This window comes from Nannobrachium achirus (assembly GCF_963921795.1).
Source record: "Nannobrachium achirus genome assembly, chromosome: 10".
NCBI lineage: Eukaryota > Metazoa > Chordata > Actinopteri > Myctophiformes > Myctophidae > Nannobrachium > Nannobrachium achirus.
Window position 1 is genome coordinate 52,515,399 of NC_137819.1, and position 14,590 is coordinate 52,529,988.

At 44.5% G+C, this 14,590-nt stretch overlaps 1 protein-coding gene across 1 annotated transcript; it reads left to right on the top strand.

Moving 5' to 3' along the window:
• Window positions 1-2,561: 2,561 nt before the first annotated feature.
• irx4b (iroquois homeobox 4b) lies at window positions 2,562-13,604 on the top strand (the record flags this gene model as incomplete). The annotated part of the gene is made up of 7 exons (XM_080735583.1): window positions 2,562-2,606; window positions 3,200-3,424; window positions 3,755-3,867; window positions 4,483-4,639; window positions 6,551-6,695; window positions 7,335-7,853; window positions 13,477-13,604. The coding sequence occupies 7 exons, from the start codon at window positions 2,562-2,564 to the stop codon at window positions 13,602-13,604; spliced, it is 1,332 nt and encodes a 443-aa protein (XP_080591709.1).
• Between the last annotated feature and the right edge of the window lie 986 nt (window positions 13,605-14,590).

Sequence of the window (14,590 nt, forward strand, 5' to 3'; positions counted from 1 at the left end):
TCGGGATAAGGAAATCTGGAGGTCTCAGTTGGAACTGTTACCCCCGCGACCCGATTCCGGATAAGCGGTTGAAGATGGATGGATGGATGGATGGATGGATGGATAGTTAATATTGTTATCTCTCCTATGGTCGGCCTACTACTAAGTTTGGGGTCTGAGAGGCTACACCTCATCAAATGGTCGTCCGTGGCTCAAATTCCGACAAAAAGAATGGACCTTGATATAAATAGGGTTGAAAACCACTACTCTATATCCGATCCCCTGCCTATTGAGGAACCCCCTCAACCCCCAACCTGCACCGACGCCGCCTCGCCTCACGAGTCACGACTATAAGTATAAACCTGGCTCCATCTCGGCCTTGGAACATCTCTCTCTCCTCGTCCCCTCTCTCATCCCATTTGAATACTCTTCCCCCCTCGCAGTTTTCTTCCACAACATCACTCGCCATCTGCTGTGTGGTCCTTGAATACTTTATTCTCTCTGGCCAGCCCTTGCCGACCGGCTCCTCTCTCCCTCTCTCTTACTGCACATTTCCTTAACAGTCAGTGTTCATGAATCGTCTCAGCATCTTTTTGGATTGTGAGGCTATTGTGTAAAAGTTGGGTAGGGAAGAAAGGAATCAAACCTTTCTTGTTTCATTGGCTGTCTCATCTCTCTCCATCTTTTACCCTTTCTTTCTTTCTTTCTTTCTCTCCATCTCTCCACGCCCTCTCTCCCTCTTTCCCTCACTCTCTCCATCTCTTTACCTCCTCCTTCTCTTCCTCTATGCACTCTCTGTCTCTTCCAACTCCCCCTCCACATATCCCCTCTCAGGGACGTGCAGAGAATGTTAGAGAGGCAGGGGCTACAATTTCTAAAAGGGCCTTTTGGTGAAAATATTGAAAAGACCTCCAAGCTCACAACGCGTCGCGCTGCGACACGTTGTGAGCTTGGAGGTCGGCTATTTTCGGTACTTGATACCACGCTGAACTAAGCATAATCAAGTCAGTACTGGAGATGTGGTGTAACAGCATGGGTTTCTACACAGAGAGGGCAATTATTTCAACATAAGATGCTGCATTCAAGTTCAGGAGAGTTTGGACAAGGCAATTCTCTTTGAATGCTGCCTCCAGGTATGGCATGGAAAGAGGGTCATTTGCATTTCTTTCACCATAGTAAAAACTGCATTCACGGAGAAGGCACTTTTTTTACAGACAAGTAAAAGGGGCAGGGGCTCAAGCCCTCTTTGATGTCTATGTGTGCACTGTCTCTCTCCCTCTCTCCTTTGCTTTCCTCTCTTTATCTACCCTCTCCTTTTCCCATCCCTCTCCCTCTCCCCCCCTCTCTCTCCATCTCTTCCTATCTCTCCCCCTCTCCATCTCTCTCTCCCCATCTCTCTTTCTCTCTCCACCTCCCTCCCCCCTCCCTCCTCTAATAGAAACGCAGGTGGGCTGAAAGGAGGTGAGGGAAACGGGAACAGCTTAAGACGGGTTATTACGGACATGACAAGCCATTCAGCTGGTGAAGGTGCTTACTCAAGGTAATGAGACGCAAAGTGTTTATTGTTTGATTAATATGCTCCGAGAGGCTTGTAATTCCCCCACTCATGAATAAGTGGGTGACAAGGAGATTTCTCCGCGGTGACAACTTATCTAAACTACAGGGCAAAACGATTATGCTAATATCAGGTTGCAGTCATCAATCACCTCGTGTCAATGTGGTGTCATCGCGTCACGTTTCCTGATCCAGCCCTCTGGCCATTGTAGTAGTGTGTGTGTGTGTGTGTGTGTGTGTGTGTGTGTGTGTGTGTGTGTGTGTGTGTGTGTGTGTGTGTGTGTGTGTGTGTGTGTGTGTGTGTGTGTGTGTGTGTGTGTGTGTGCGCGCGCGCGCGTGAGAGATAGAGGGAGATGAGAATTGATCACATTCTCATTATTTACTTTATGCCTGGGGACGATTGAGGTGCACGTGGGCTTGCGTGGACCTTTTTCCGAGAGCTGGGAGAGAATTAATTAATTAATTAATTAATTAATCGATGAAGTGAGAAGAAAGGAGAAGAAGAAAAAAACACCGGCGCGGCGCTCCCCTCCACGAGCCCACGTGACGTCAGAGACGCGCGAGTTAAAACCAAAGAGCGCATCTTAGGAGTCAAATGGTTTTGATCACACACAGCGTCTCAACGCGCCCACGACAAAACATCCACGCTGGCATCAAAGCTGGAACTTCAAACGCGAATCTACGTATTTATCTATAGATAGGCCTACATTCAGGAAGATACGGGATTGCAGGACATTTATTGCGTTTTGAAACACGTCTTATTTTCTTCTTTTTTTCTTTTTCCCTTTCCAAAATCCAAAGTGGTACTAATAGCTATACACTGCGAGAACCTTATGGCCCAATTGGATAAAGTCCAGGGCAAGAAGCTTTCGGAGTCTTATTAAAGAATTGCCAAGTTGTCAGAAGACTGGATCTGAAGCTGTTTGTGTGGAGCAATTTAAACATCACCTGCACGGCGCACGGATGCTGTTTGATGCCGGGCAGGGTTCGCGCTCATCCCGCTTGTCTCTTTGATCTTTGATTGAAATATGGCTTATTCACAACTGGGATACCCCTACTCCACCACACCGCAGGTAAGCTAACGCCCGTTGTTTAGCTTGGATTGATTGATTGATTGATTGAAGACTTTATTTGAAAGTTTGCATATAGGAAAAGGTACAGTTTCATGACACGACAGTAGGCCTACCGTTCACTGGTACACGGTCAACTAAAAGGAGATCCTAGTAAGCTTTTCGGCTTAAAGAGATCTGGAGATTTGTTCGTTTTGGCAAATGACACCCTTGTAGCCGATGGCGACCTAGGCTATAGCAGTGTTTCTCAAACTTTCAAATTTCAAGGTCTCCCTAACTCTTGACAGTGTACAAATGGAACCAAATGGACCCGTTCGGGTCCATTTGGTTCCATTTGTACACTGTCAGAGTTACAGACATGAATGGGTCAATTTAGAACCCTTAAGGAACCCACAAAGTCCCTGAAACCCACTTTGAGAGAGAACCACTGGGCTCCGCTATAGCCTTAGGCCTACATTTATTTTCTCAACTTCATAACAGCATTCTCAACTTATAGGCGATAGGCCTGCCGCCTATTAGTCGCAACTGTCTTGAAATCAGCGAATGTAAATAATATCCCTCGCAACTCTTAAACAAATCTCCTATTTTGTCGGAAGTTTCTGATGACGTCCAGCTCTCTGGCCAGCTGTCTGGAGCCCAGCGCCAGGGCTGTGGTGGATCCTCCTCCGTCCTCCAGTGTCCCGGTGTACCGCTCCCCGAGGCAGGACCACCTTCCTCCGGTGGTCCCCGCTGGGATCGGGCTCTACAGCGGCGCCTACCCCAAGGCTCAGGGTTACTACAGCGCCTGCTCCAGCGACGCCACCGCTGCCCTGTATTCCAGGGTGAGTTTGGACTTTTATATAGCCTAAATGTTTCTCAAACATTAAAATGTAATCTTCTACCCGTGAACTCTTGTATGGGTAGGGTTACAGACTTGTATGGGTCAATTTAGACCCCCTTTAAAGGAACCCACAGTCCACAGAGTCCCTGCAATCCACTTTGAGAACCACTGGCCTATATAGCCACTTAGCCAGGCCCACTACTTTATATAATGTTTGCGTAAATTACGTGCGTAAATACGCGCTTAGAACGTTTGGAAAATAAAAACTACGGCTTATAATTTTTGAAGTGTAAGCTATTATAACGTGGGTGATTCGATTGTTTGTTTTCAGGGGCCACTGGATTCCAAAGACGGGACAACCTCTGCGCATATGGGGACCTCTCAAACCCCCACCTACTACCCTTATGACTACACATTTGGACAGTATCCCTATGACAGATATGGGTAAGTCCAATCTAATTCAACTTAAAAAAAAAAAAAAATACAGTAGACATGTCCATCTCAGACATACCACATTATTTGACTCCCACTGGCCACTGCAATAATAATAATAATAATCACTCCAAGTGTTGTGAAAAAAGTTACTTTTTGCACATGTCATAATGTTTTCATATAGGATTACTCACTTTTAAGTGGTATCTTTAGACTTTATATGTTTTTAAATATCCATCTGTCTGTATAATTTATTTTTCTTTACCTCAGGCATGCTCCATAATTGTTGTTGTTGCGTTTAATCTATTGTAACAGCTTTGTGTGTTTGCACTAACCTATACCTGAAATTGCCCTTGCATGGGTTAAACAAAGTGTCTGTCTGTCTGTCTGTCTGTCTGTCTGTCTGTCTGTCTGTCTGTCTGCCTGCCTGCCTGCCTGCCTGCCTGCCTGTCTGCCTGCCTGCCTGCCTGCCTGCCTGCCTGCCTGCCTGCCTGCCTGCCTGCCTGCCTGCCTGCCTGCCTGCCTTAATACAAATTCCCCCATTTAACTCATGCACATTATTCATCCTTCACATTTTATAATTAAAAGACTGCTCCCTTTTTGATTCTCCTGCCAACCATCTTCTAGATACTCCTGCTCCGATGGGGCGGCGCGCCGTAAGAACGCCACGCGAGAGACCACCAGCACGCTGAAGGCCTGGCTGCAGGAGCACCAGAAGAACCCCTACCCCACCAAGGGGGAGAAGATCATGCTGGCCATCATCACCAAGATGACGCTCACACAGGTCAGGAGTCATTACATGTGTCAAATGACTGCACATGAGAACCATCAGCATGGGTAAAGCTTAGAGCAGTGGTTGTCAACCTTTTCAGGCCACAACCCCCATAATAATCATATTTTAACTGGGGACACCCTCACCCTGACAAGTACAAAGAGTTGAGGCATTACATTTTGTATAACATGTTCTATTGTGAAAATGCTCACAACGCCTCGCGTTGCGAGGTGTTGTGAGCATGTAGATCGGCTATTTTCACAATTTCTGCTTCTAATATTTGACAATTTGTCCAATGTTTAATTTGTCATTTTAGAGGTATTAAAAAGTCCTACCATTGTCACTTTAGAAATGTGCAGATACTCTATACACGTAAACTTTATGCTGGTTCGTTTACTGTTGAGTGAGAAAACAATGTTGACCAATTAAGTTAATCATCTGGGGACCCCCCAAAATAATTTGGGGACCCCCCTGGGGGTCCCGACCCACAGGTTGAGAACCACTGGCTTAGAGCAGTGGGTTAGGACCCAATTGTGGGTCACAGACCAATTTATATGGGTCACGACTTAAGTAAAAATCTAATTTTCTTTTCCTACATTTAGAAATGTTGAGAGCTTGTAGATCTGCTATTTTCACTAGTTTGGGTCCCAGAAAAAAGTCTAATCTCTCTTCTGGGTCTCGACCTGTAAAGTTTGTGAACCACTGACCACAATGATTCGTCACACGATGGTGTTGTGCGAAAAATATCCAATCTACAAGCTCAAAACGTGTGATGCTATTTCATCGCTGTTTTCGATATAAATATATATACATATTATATATAAATGATAATTATATAATAATTAAAGCTGCACTATGTAACTTACCTCTTCTACGCTGGATTCGAACTCGGTTTCCTGCGGTTGCTGAATTTGTTTTCACCATTAAACTAATAACCTGCATGCTTGCTCAGGGGATAAGTTGAATCTAGGCCATCAGGTCAAACACAGATCCTATGAGACCTGACCTTTGACACAACCAAGACAAAATACAACCACCCCAATTGTACACGTTATATTGTATACTCTACCATACAGATTGGACAAAATTAAAATGTATTCACTAAGAAAAAGTTACATAGCGCTGCTTTACAATCTTCACCCATCGTAACATTACCAAATAGGAATGCCATGTTTAGGCCTAGAATTATTGAATGCTTTAACCAGTGAAAAATAGCAGATATACAAGCTCACAGCGCGGCACCGAGTGCCGCGCTGCGAGCTTGTAGATCTGCTATTTTTTTTAAAGTCGTGAAAATGTGTGCAAATCTTTGGATATATGTATTTTCAAAGCGAACGTTTGTAACTCAAATTTTTGCTTCTGGGTGGTCCCTGGAACTAGATATTTTGAAATGGGGGTCCGTGGCCAAATAAATATCATTTTGGGGGTCCTTCACATGAAAAGGTTTGAACACCACTGACACAGTAGTCTCTCAAGAACAGATAACTGAGCTCCAGTTAAGTGAAAAGGACCTTTTCTTTGACGATGGCTGGCCAGATTGCTGACATAGAAAGACACTTATAGAATCAGGTCAAAATTCTAATTTTCAAGATTTTTCTAAAATAGCAGATCTACAAGCTCGCAGCGCGGCACTTGGTGCCGCGCTGTGAGCTTGTATATCTGCTATTTTTTTATATTTAAAGCATAAAATATTGCGTCATAATGTGTTCAGGCCTAAATGGGTTAGGCAAGCAGAACCAATATCTTCAAATGGAATTAATTGATTGATCTACTGTACCTTCAAATGGATCAATGTATTGAATTTAGTCCTTACTTTTACCATCCTTTCCTTCCTTCCTTCCTTCCTATCTCTATACCTATCGATCTCACTTCATTCCTACCTTTCTTGCATCCCTCCCTCCCTCCCTCCCTCCCTCCCTCCAGGTGTCCACATGGTTCGCCAACGCGCGCAGGAGGTTGAAGAAGGAGAATAAGGTGACATGGTCGCCGCGGGCCTGCAAGAGCTCTGACGACAGGGCGTGTGACGATGACAGCGACGGAGCGGAGGAACCAACCAAACCCCTGTCTGGTGAGTGGCAGGCAGCTAACATCCTGAAAACTATACGTTCAGGTTCTACTTAAAACATGGATCATGAAAATAGGGTTAAATAGGCTAAATGAGGTCATTTTACCGTTTACTGTTTTCTATTAGATGTACATGCTTGCATTCATGCATATCTATAATGTAACACACACGCACGCACGCACACACGCACACACGCACACACACACACACACACACGCGCACACACACACACACACACACACACACACACACACACACACACACACACACACACACTTTACTGTGTTTTCTTAGTGGATTATGTTATTGTTGCTGGTTTTATATTTGGGGACTACAGATGGAAATGAGCATCCTTGCTAAATCCAGTGTAATTTCATTTCATCATGTATAATATTGTTCATTAATATGTGCTCTCCTGTCCAAAGAAAACAAATAAAGTAAAGTAAAGTAACTACAGAAATCCCCAGACCCTTATGGGTCCATTTGGTTCCATTTACACACTGTTGGAGTTGAATTAACACAAAGGACTTTCTCAGTATATTTGCATCTCAAGCTTCAGTCACTGCACTAGCTCTGTAGAAAGAAGACTATCCATGCACAGTGAATTGCACTAAACGGTGAATCATTTGCTCGTCATTGCAGATCAACAGTGCACTGACCTGCACAGCGATCTGGAGGACTTTGACCTCCTGGAGTCAGATGGTTCAGACTGTGAACCAAAACCACAGTTTCTGCCTGAGGATGACGCAGTAGTGAACATCACCTCCGCGGACATCTCCCACGGGCGTCTCACGTGCAACCAAGGAACACTTCACAGGAAGGAGAGATTGTCCCCAGACTGCCCTGAGCTCACAGCGGTCCAACACCCAGCCAACGCGTTCTGCCCCGGACTAGACCTCGAAAGTACAGAGACCAAGCCTAAAATATGGTCCATTGCCCACACCGCTGTTTCTTTGCAAGCGGAATTCCCTCCGTGTATGCTGTCCGCGGGGCCTTCCTCTCCGTTGTACCCGTCAGAAGTAGGGGTGACGGCGGCAGACAGGCAGCAGGACTCGCCAGTAGCCACGCTCAGAGAATGGGTGGACGGCGTTTTCCACAACCCGCTTTTCCAGCATCGATCGCTGACACAGGCACTGCCCAAAGCAGCCACAGCATGGAAAGGTTTGAGCGGTGCATCGATGGACAGTAGAACGTCTGGACACTCCTTTGAACATATTAGGCCTACCTCAGCTTTGTAGTGAACAGTTGGGCTACTATGCAGGGGTGTCGCACCAAATTCTGGGCCCTGGGTGGGTACAAGGATCACATTTTGTGCTTTAACTATTGAAAAATAGCAGATCTACAAGCTCACAGCGCGGCACCGAGTGCCACGCTGCGAGCTTGTAGATCTGCTATTTTTGAAAAATCGTGAACATTTGTGCAAGTCTTTGAATATTTAAATTCCTTCTATAGTTTTTTGAAAAACCTGTTAGTGGTGCTCAAACTTTTTCATGTGAAGTACCTCCAAAGTTATATGTATTTGGCCACGGACCCCATCTCAAAATATTTAGTTCCAGGGACCTCCCAGAAGCAAAATTTTAGTTACAAATGTCCGCTTAAAAATACAGATATATTCAAGATTTGCAAAAGAATTCATGACTTAATAAATAGCAGATCTACAAGCTCGCAGCACTCATAATGAAGGCCCCCTCCAACTTGGGCCCTAGTAACTCAGTCCCACTTCCCCCCACCCTTGTGACGCCCCTGTGGCTACGGATTCAACATCCTTTTCAAAGACTGCTGGAGTTCAAAAGGAAAACCAAAATGTATATTTTGTTTGCTGTGAAATAACTGTTAACAATGAGTTATGATATTTTGCCAACACAGACTGTAAAACACATGCTGAATTCCGGGCCTACAGCGCAACAAATTGAGACCCCACTCATGACAAAATAATATCTCTACTTATAGTCTTAGTCTAAAGGTTTTGTCACGGCAAAGGTCCCTGCCGCAAGGTTGTGTGGTTCACAAAGTGACAAACGATACAATATTGTACAAACTGTACTATATTCTGCACATGCACTGAGTCACAAATATAAAAGTCGTATTCTGTAGCATGGCAGCGTTTTTCTGTGTGCCCTTAAATGAGCTGTCCATGGTGCTGAAGCTGCTAGTGGCTGCTGCTGCTGCTGGTGGCCAGTGTTGTATTCATGTAACGCCATTGCTCTAAATCTTGTTCTGTAAAACAGTGGTTCTCAACCTTTTCAAGCCGTGACCCCCAAAATAATCATATATTAACTGGGGACCCCTCACCCTCTTGGAATTGTAGGAGTTGGCATTACATTTAGTTTGACTCGATCTATTCCATTGTGAAAATAGCTGATCTACATGCTCACAACACCTCGCAACGCGAGGCGTAGATCTGCAATTTCCACAATTTCTGCCTCTAATATTTGACAATTTGACCAACGTTTGACCAGAGGTACTTAAAAGGTCTTTAAAGTCCTTACATTTTCACTTTAGAAATGTGCAGATACCCAGTATACACTTAAACTGTATGTTGGTCTGCTTACTGTTGAGTGAGAAAACAATGTTAACATTTAGCTAAACATCTGGGGACCCCCCCAAAATAATTTGAGGACCCCTCTGGGGGTCCCGACCCACAGGTTGAGAACCACTGCTGTAAAACACATGCTGAATCTAGGCGGTGCAACAAAAAGTGGATTATTGTACTGTATGTGCGTGCGTGCGTGCGTGCGTGTATGTGTGTGTGTGTGTGTGTGTGCGTGCGTGCGCGTGCGTGTGTGTGTGCGTGAGTTTTTTCAGATGTGAACGGGGTGAAGTGGGCGGTATTCAGCCGTGACTAATGGAAACACACAGCGGAGGGTGCTGCTAAATTGTTAAATCGATGCCACTTCCACCCAAGCTCCAGATATAGCTGCAATCAGTGAGGCGTTCCCTTTCATTAGGCGGCTTCTGACGACGTTAGACTGGGACTGTAAGCATATCCACTGTGCTCACTCAAAGTAGCTCATAATAGAGAGAGTCCCCGGAGTCATTATATCCACACCACCACGCTTAATGGCCACATCTTCATCTGCATCAGTGGTTTCACCGCTGATTATTGGGAATGAGTATAAAATAAATAGAGAACAATAGGCTATAATCGTTAAACCTCAGAATGTTTAACCCACACGCACACTCACGCATGCACACGCACATGCATGCACGCATGGGCACACACAGTTTAGTTTAAGTTATTAAATAAAGTCCACAAACTAACTAACTAGTAACACTTCCTGAAAAATAAAAAAATATATAAGCCACTAGAAGGAAGGAAAGTTATTTTACTTTTCTCCCCCATCCTTCTATTCTGTGTTTTTCGATTTAGGAACGATGATAAAGTATTTATCAGAACAGAACAGAGGGACCTACCGAGGCTTTGTATGGAATTAACTATTTCAGATTAAATAATTCAGGACAAATTCAACCGAGAATTTCATTCTGTTTCTGCCTCATAAATAAATAAGATTTGGGATGATAAATAATGACATCTGACGTTTTTTTCCTCCTGAAAACCTTACTTTCTCTCATCTGTTCACCATGGGACACGGTGGTCTCACTGTGACTGGCTATAAATATGTCGCTGTGTCTCTCGATTCCTTTCTTTGTGGCATATTCATTAGAAGGGAACACAAAAGGCCAGCAAAATAATTGCTTCAGAACAGAAGAACTCCCACTTGGATTTTGTCAAATAGTTTGATAGTACAAAGGCATAAGGTGGAACCACAAAGAGTAGAGAGTTGAACACAGATAAGAGGTTGGACTCTTTAAGCCAAGTGAAGTAGAAGAAGCAGATGTAGACACAGTATAATTCTACTTGTTCTGACCCAATGTTAGGGGCATGCTCTCCCTAGGGCTCAAGAGAAGGTAGAAGTAAATCTACCTGAAACCTAAAAAGGCACTTTGAAAGCAAGTGAGGCGGCGAGCACACAAAAAAGTTGTACAAAAGTGTCACAGACTCTACATGGAGATGTAAACCTCAAGGGGTCCTGGCCTAGGACAACCATGCAATTAAACTTCAACACTCCACCTATGGCCAATTTAGGCTACTTCACTTCATTTTTTATTTTCTTCTCTCACACCTCCATTCTTCACACTTTCTATTCACGCCTCTGGCCTCTAGCACTGTTCATCTTCTCCTAATAACTCTTATCCCATCTCCTCTTCCTCACCTATTTCCTTGTGTACCCGCTTCCCCGTCCACCCCCTGTCACCTCGTCCTGCTCCCGACGCACAATCAAATGAGTTGACAGTGAGTGTGACATGAAGGCCTGCTCCCTGGGCCATATATGATGTGATTGGAGACCGCCGTGTTTCTCTGTGAGGCGTGAGATGCTACACTCACTGTTTGCATGTCACCCATAAGAATTATTTGCCTCCCCGCGTAGGAGGTAGCCGTGAACAGCAAGGTAATGTGTGTGTAATGGAGCCGAGGACATTTGATTTGTTTTGGAGCCGCAACACAAAATACTATAACATTATTTGTATTATTATTATTGTTAATAATAATATTGGCTCCACCCTCTAGGCTGCCTCATTCAGTACACCGACCGTATGTCACTGATCACATGAACCCAACAATCAATTCCAGTTCTAGGCAACACACTTATTTCAAAAAAAGGAAAAAAAAAAAAAAGAAAAGGGTGGTTTTCCCCTTTGATAATAATAATAATAGTTAATAAATAAAGACATACTGAATGCAAAAATACAAAATAAAACATATTTGAACTCGCTGTCCTCCCTGGAATTTGGAATTTACATAGATTTCTTTTAATGCATTCACATAGAGGTAATACCGACAATTTCAAATGAGCTTTTACACCTGCCACCCAACACTGTCTATTTCCATCACACACACACACACACACACACACACACACACACACACACACACACACACACACGCACACACACACACACACACACACACACACACACACACACACACACACACACACACACACACACACACACACAGAGAGAAGAACAGTCTCTGGCGTCTTGTCACAGACACTTTGGTTTTTCCAGGGCTATCAAAGTGCTGAGTGCGAACACTCTCCTCGGCAAAAAAAAAAACTGTCACATGTCATTGGAGGTGTCTCGCCCCCCTGCGGTAAACCCACTGGCAGTGGAACAAGTCATTATTTCCCCAGTAAAGGTCAGGGTCCCTGTCACTTGGGCCTGTAGTGGAACTGAGAGGAGACTCCCCCAGACAATGACCAAAGGTCAGTTTTGTGTTTTCTCCTCAAAGAATGTACATAGGGATAGGAGGGGGACAGGGGCGTCACACCAAATTCTGGGCCCTGGGTACAAGGATTCACTGCGGGCCCCCCATGAATGTTAACTATTGAAAAATAGCAGATATACAAGCTCACAGCGCGGCACCGAGTGCCGCGCTGTGAGCTTGTAGATCTGCTATTTTTGAAAAATCGTGAAAATGTGTGCAAGAAACCTATGTGAAGGACCCCCCAAGATGATATGTATTTGGCCACGGACCCCGATCTCAAAATATTTAGTTCCAGGGACCCCCAGAAGCAAAATTTGAGTTAGAAATGTTCGCTTAAAAAATACATATATTCAAAGATTTTCACACATTTTCAAAAATAGCAGATCTACAAGCTCGCAGCGCGGCACTCGGTGCAGCGCTGTGAACTTGTATATCTGCTATTTTTCAATAGATAAAGTTATTAGGGCCCCTCCACCTTGGGCCCCGGTAACTCAGTCCCACTTTACCTACCCCTTGTGACGCCCCTGGAGGGGGATAGGCAGATCCCAGATCTGTGTCAGCGGGCTCCTTCAGGACACGGCCACTTCAAGGAATGAAGGCCCAGGTAATTGGCTGCAGGGAGCTCCATAATGAACCTTGAGCCTCTGTAATCTGACACGTCGTAAAGGAGGGGATATTGTAATGGGGCAATTAGACGAGCCTAGAGGATATTCTGCGGGTGGAGAGAATAATTATTTAGGTAGGAGGAGGGGGCCTGTATTATTAAACTTGATTAATTTGATGGCATTTAACTCCATTACAGCCAAATATAAATATTGAGGAAATTGTGACTGTGATTAGAATTGCACTGACTGGCCCGCTTTTCAATGACTCATCTGGCATATGAGTGCTTGTCAGATTATGTTTAGGAACGGCATTGTTGTTTTGGGTATTTTATAGCATTGTTGCTTTGTTTAAACAAGGGCAGAGTGGGGGGTGACATGCAACACATGTATACAGCTAGAATCTACTGTAACAAGGGGACATTGTGATTTACATTGATGTGTCTACGGGTCAGTTACAAGTGTGGATCTTGATACTCTCCTATCATTCCTAAGATTATGCAGAGAGAATCCCCAAAAAGACTTGTAATTCTGTGGTATATACTGTAGTGTAGACGGTCAAAGCAAACACATTTCACTGGATCTAGTGCTATCGAGTATTACACTTCTATTAAGGGGCCATGGCGTATTTAAGAGCGCTGAATAATTGAACACAGTGCTGTTTAATTCAACACAATTCATATGCTCAGTTTCATCCCAGGATTTTGCTCCGAGCTATTCCAATAAAGCGGGGCCGCCCGCCACCTCTCAAACAGCTCAAACTTACCAACCACAAAGCACTCAACTCAACTCTCTGACACTGACCCAGCTGCCTTGACTTGTTTTAACAATGCTCCTCTCTCTCCCTTCAATCATCCCCAACGCTTCTGACTATAGATGAGGTTAACTACGGCGCGGGCCCCCCCACTTCCAGGAGTCACCAGGGCCAATTATATCAGCCTGACTACTCTTCCCAACCTGAGCTCCGTGGTGTGGAAAATGCAGTTCCACTGGCTGCATCGCTGGGGACAGGACAGGCTAGTGCTGCTGTCTGGTGCCTGAGCCTTGAGCACGGGCCAATTTGGCATGCAGAGGTCTATGGAGAATAAGCCTGATGAAATATATATATGATCTTCCTCAAACATGTATTGTTCCGCGCTGCTGTGCCTTATCAGGGCGGGCTCCCTCCTGATGTATTCCAGGCTTGACAGAGCGAGACTCTACACCAGACTGGGATAAGGGTTGGTTGGGGGGGGGGGGGGGTGCACAAGAAATTCTGCGGACCTCGTCTCTCCACGCAGCCCATGCACAAAGAAAAGGATAGCGTAGTAGTGCAGGGGTTTTCAAAGTGGGTGACAGTCAGGGCACCCTGGGGTGCCGTGACGGCAGTCCATGGGTGCCGCGAGATAATTTGATATTTGTAATGTATTTGGACAATAAAAAAAATATATATATTTAGGGTCATTTTAAACTTGAATTTTAAATCTTCAGTCAGTTCTAACCAAAATAGCCATTATCTCAATGTTTTCCTTGCTAAAATTTGCCATTAATATAAGGCGCCAGGAGAGAAAAGGCACACCTACATTCATTAAGATAATGTAGGGGTGCCTTGGATGAAAACAGTATTTGTAGGGGTGCCCTGAGCCAAAGAAGTTTGGGAACCCCTGGCGTAGAGCCAGGACCACCTGGGCATGGGGATCGAACCGGGAACCGCCCAGTTTTGCCATCTTGGAACCGGGATGTTCTGAGTTCGATCCCTGGGTCCCCCTGGCTCCATGTCGTCATCGAAGTGTCCTTTAGCAAGAAAATATTAATTTGCTTGACGACACTGTAGATGGATTTAATTACTCTGTAATTTTGGAGAATAACTAAAGCTTGAATGAAAAGCTTATATATAGTAATTATCAACACACGTGTGGTTGACGAATGTATTAATTTGCTTGACAACACAGTAAATGAATTTAATTACCCTGTGTAATTCTGAGAATAACTAAAGCTTGAATGAACAAATTAATGAATGGCCTACACAGTAGTTGACTATAAAGGCA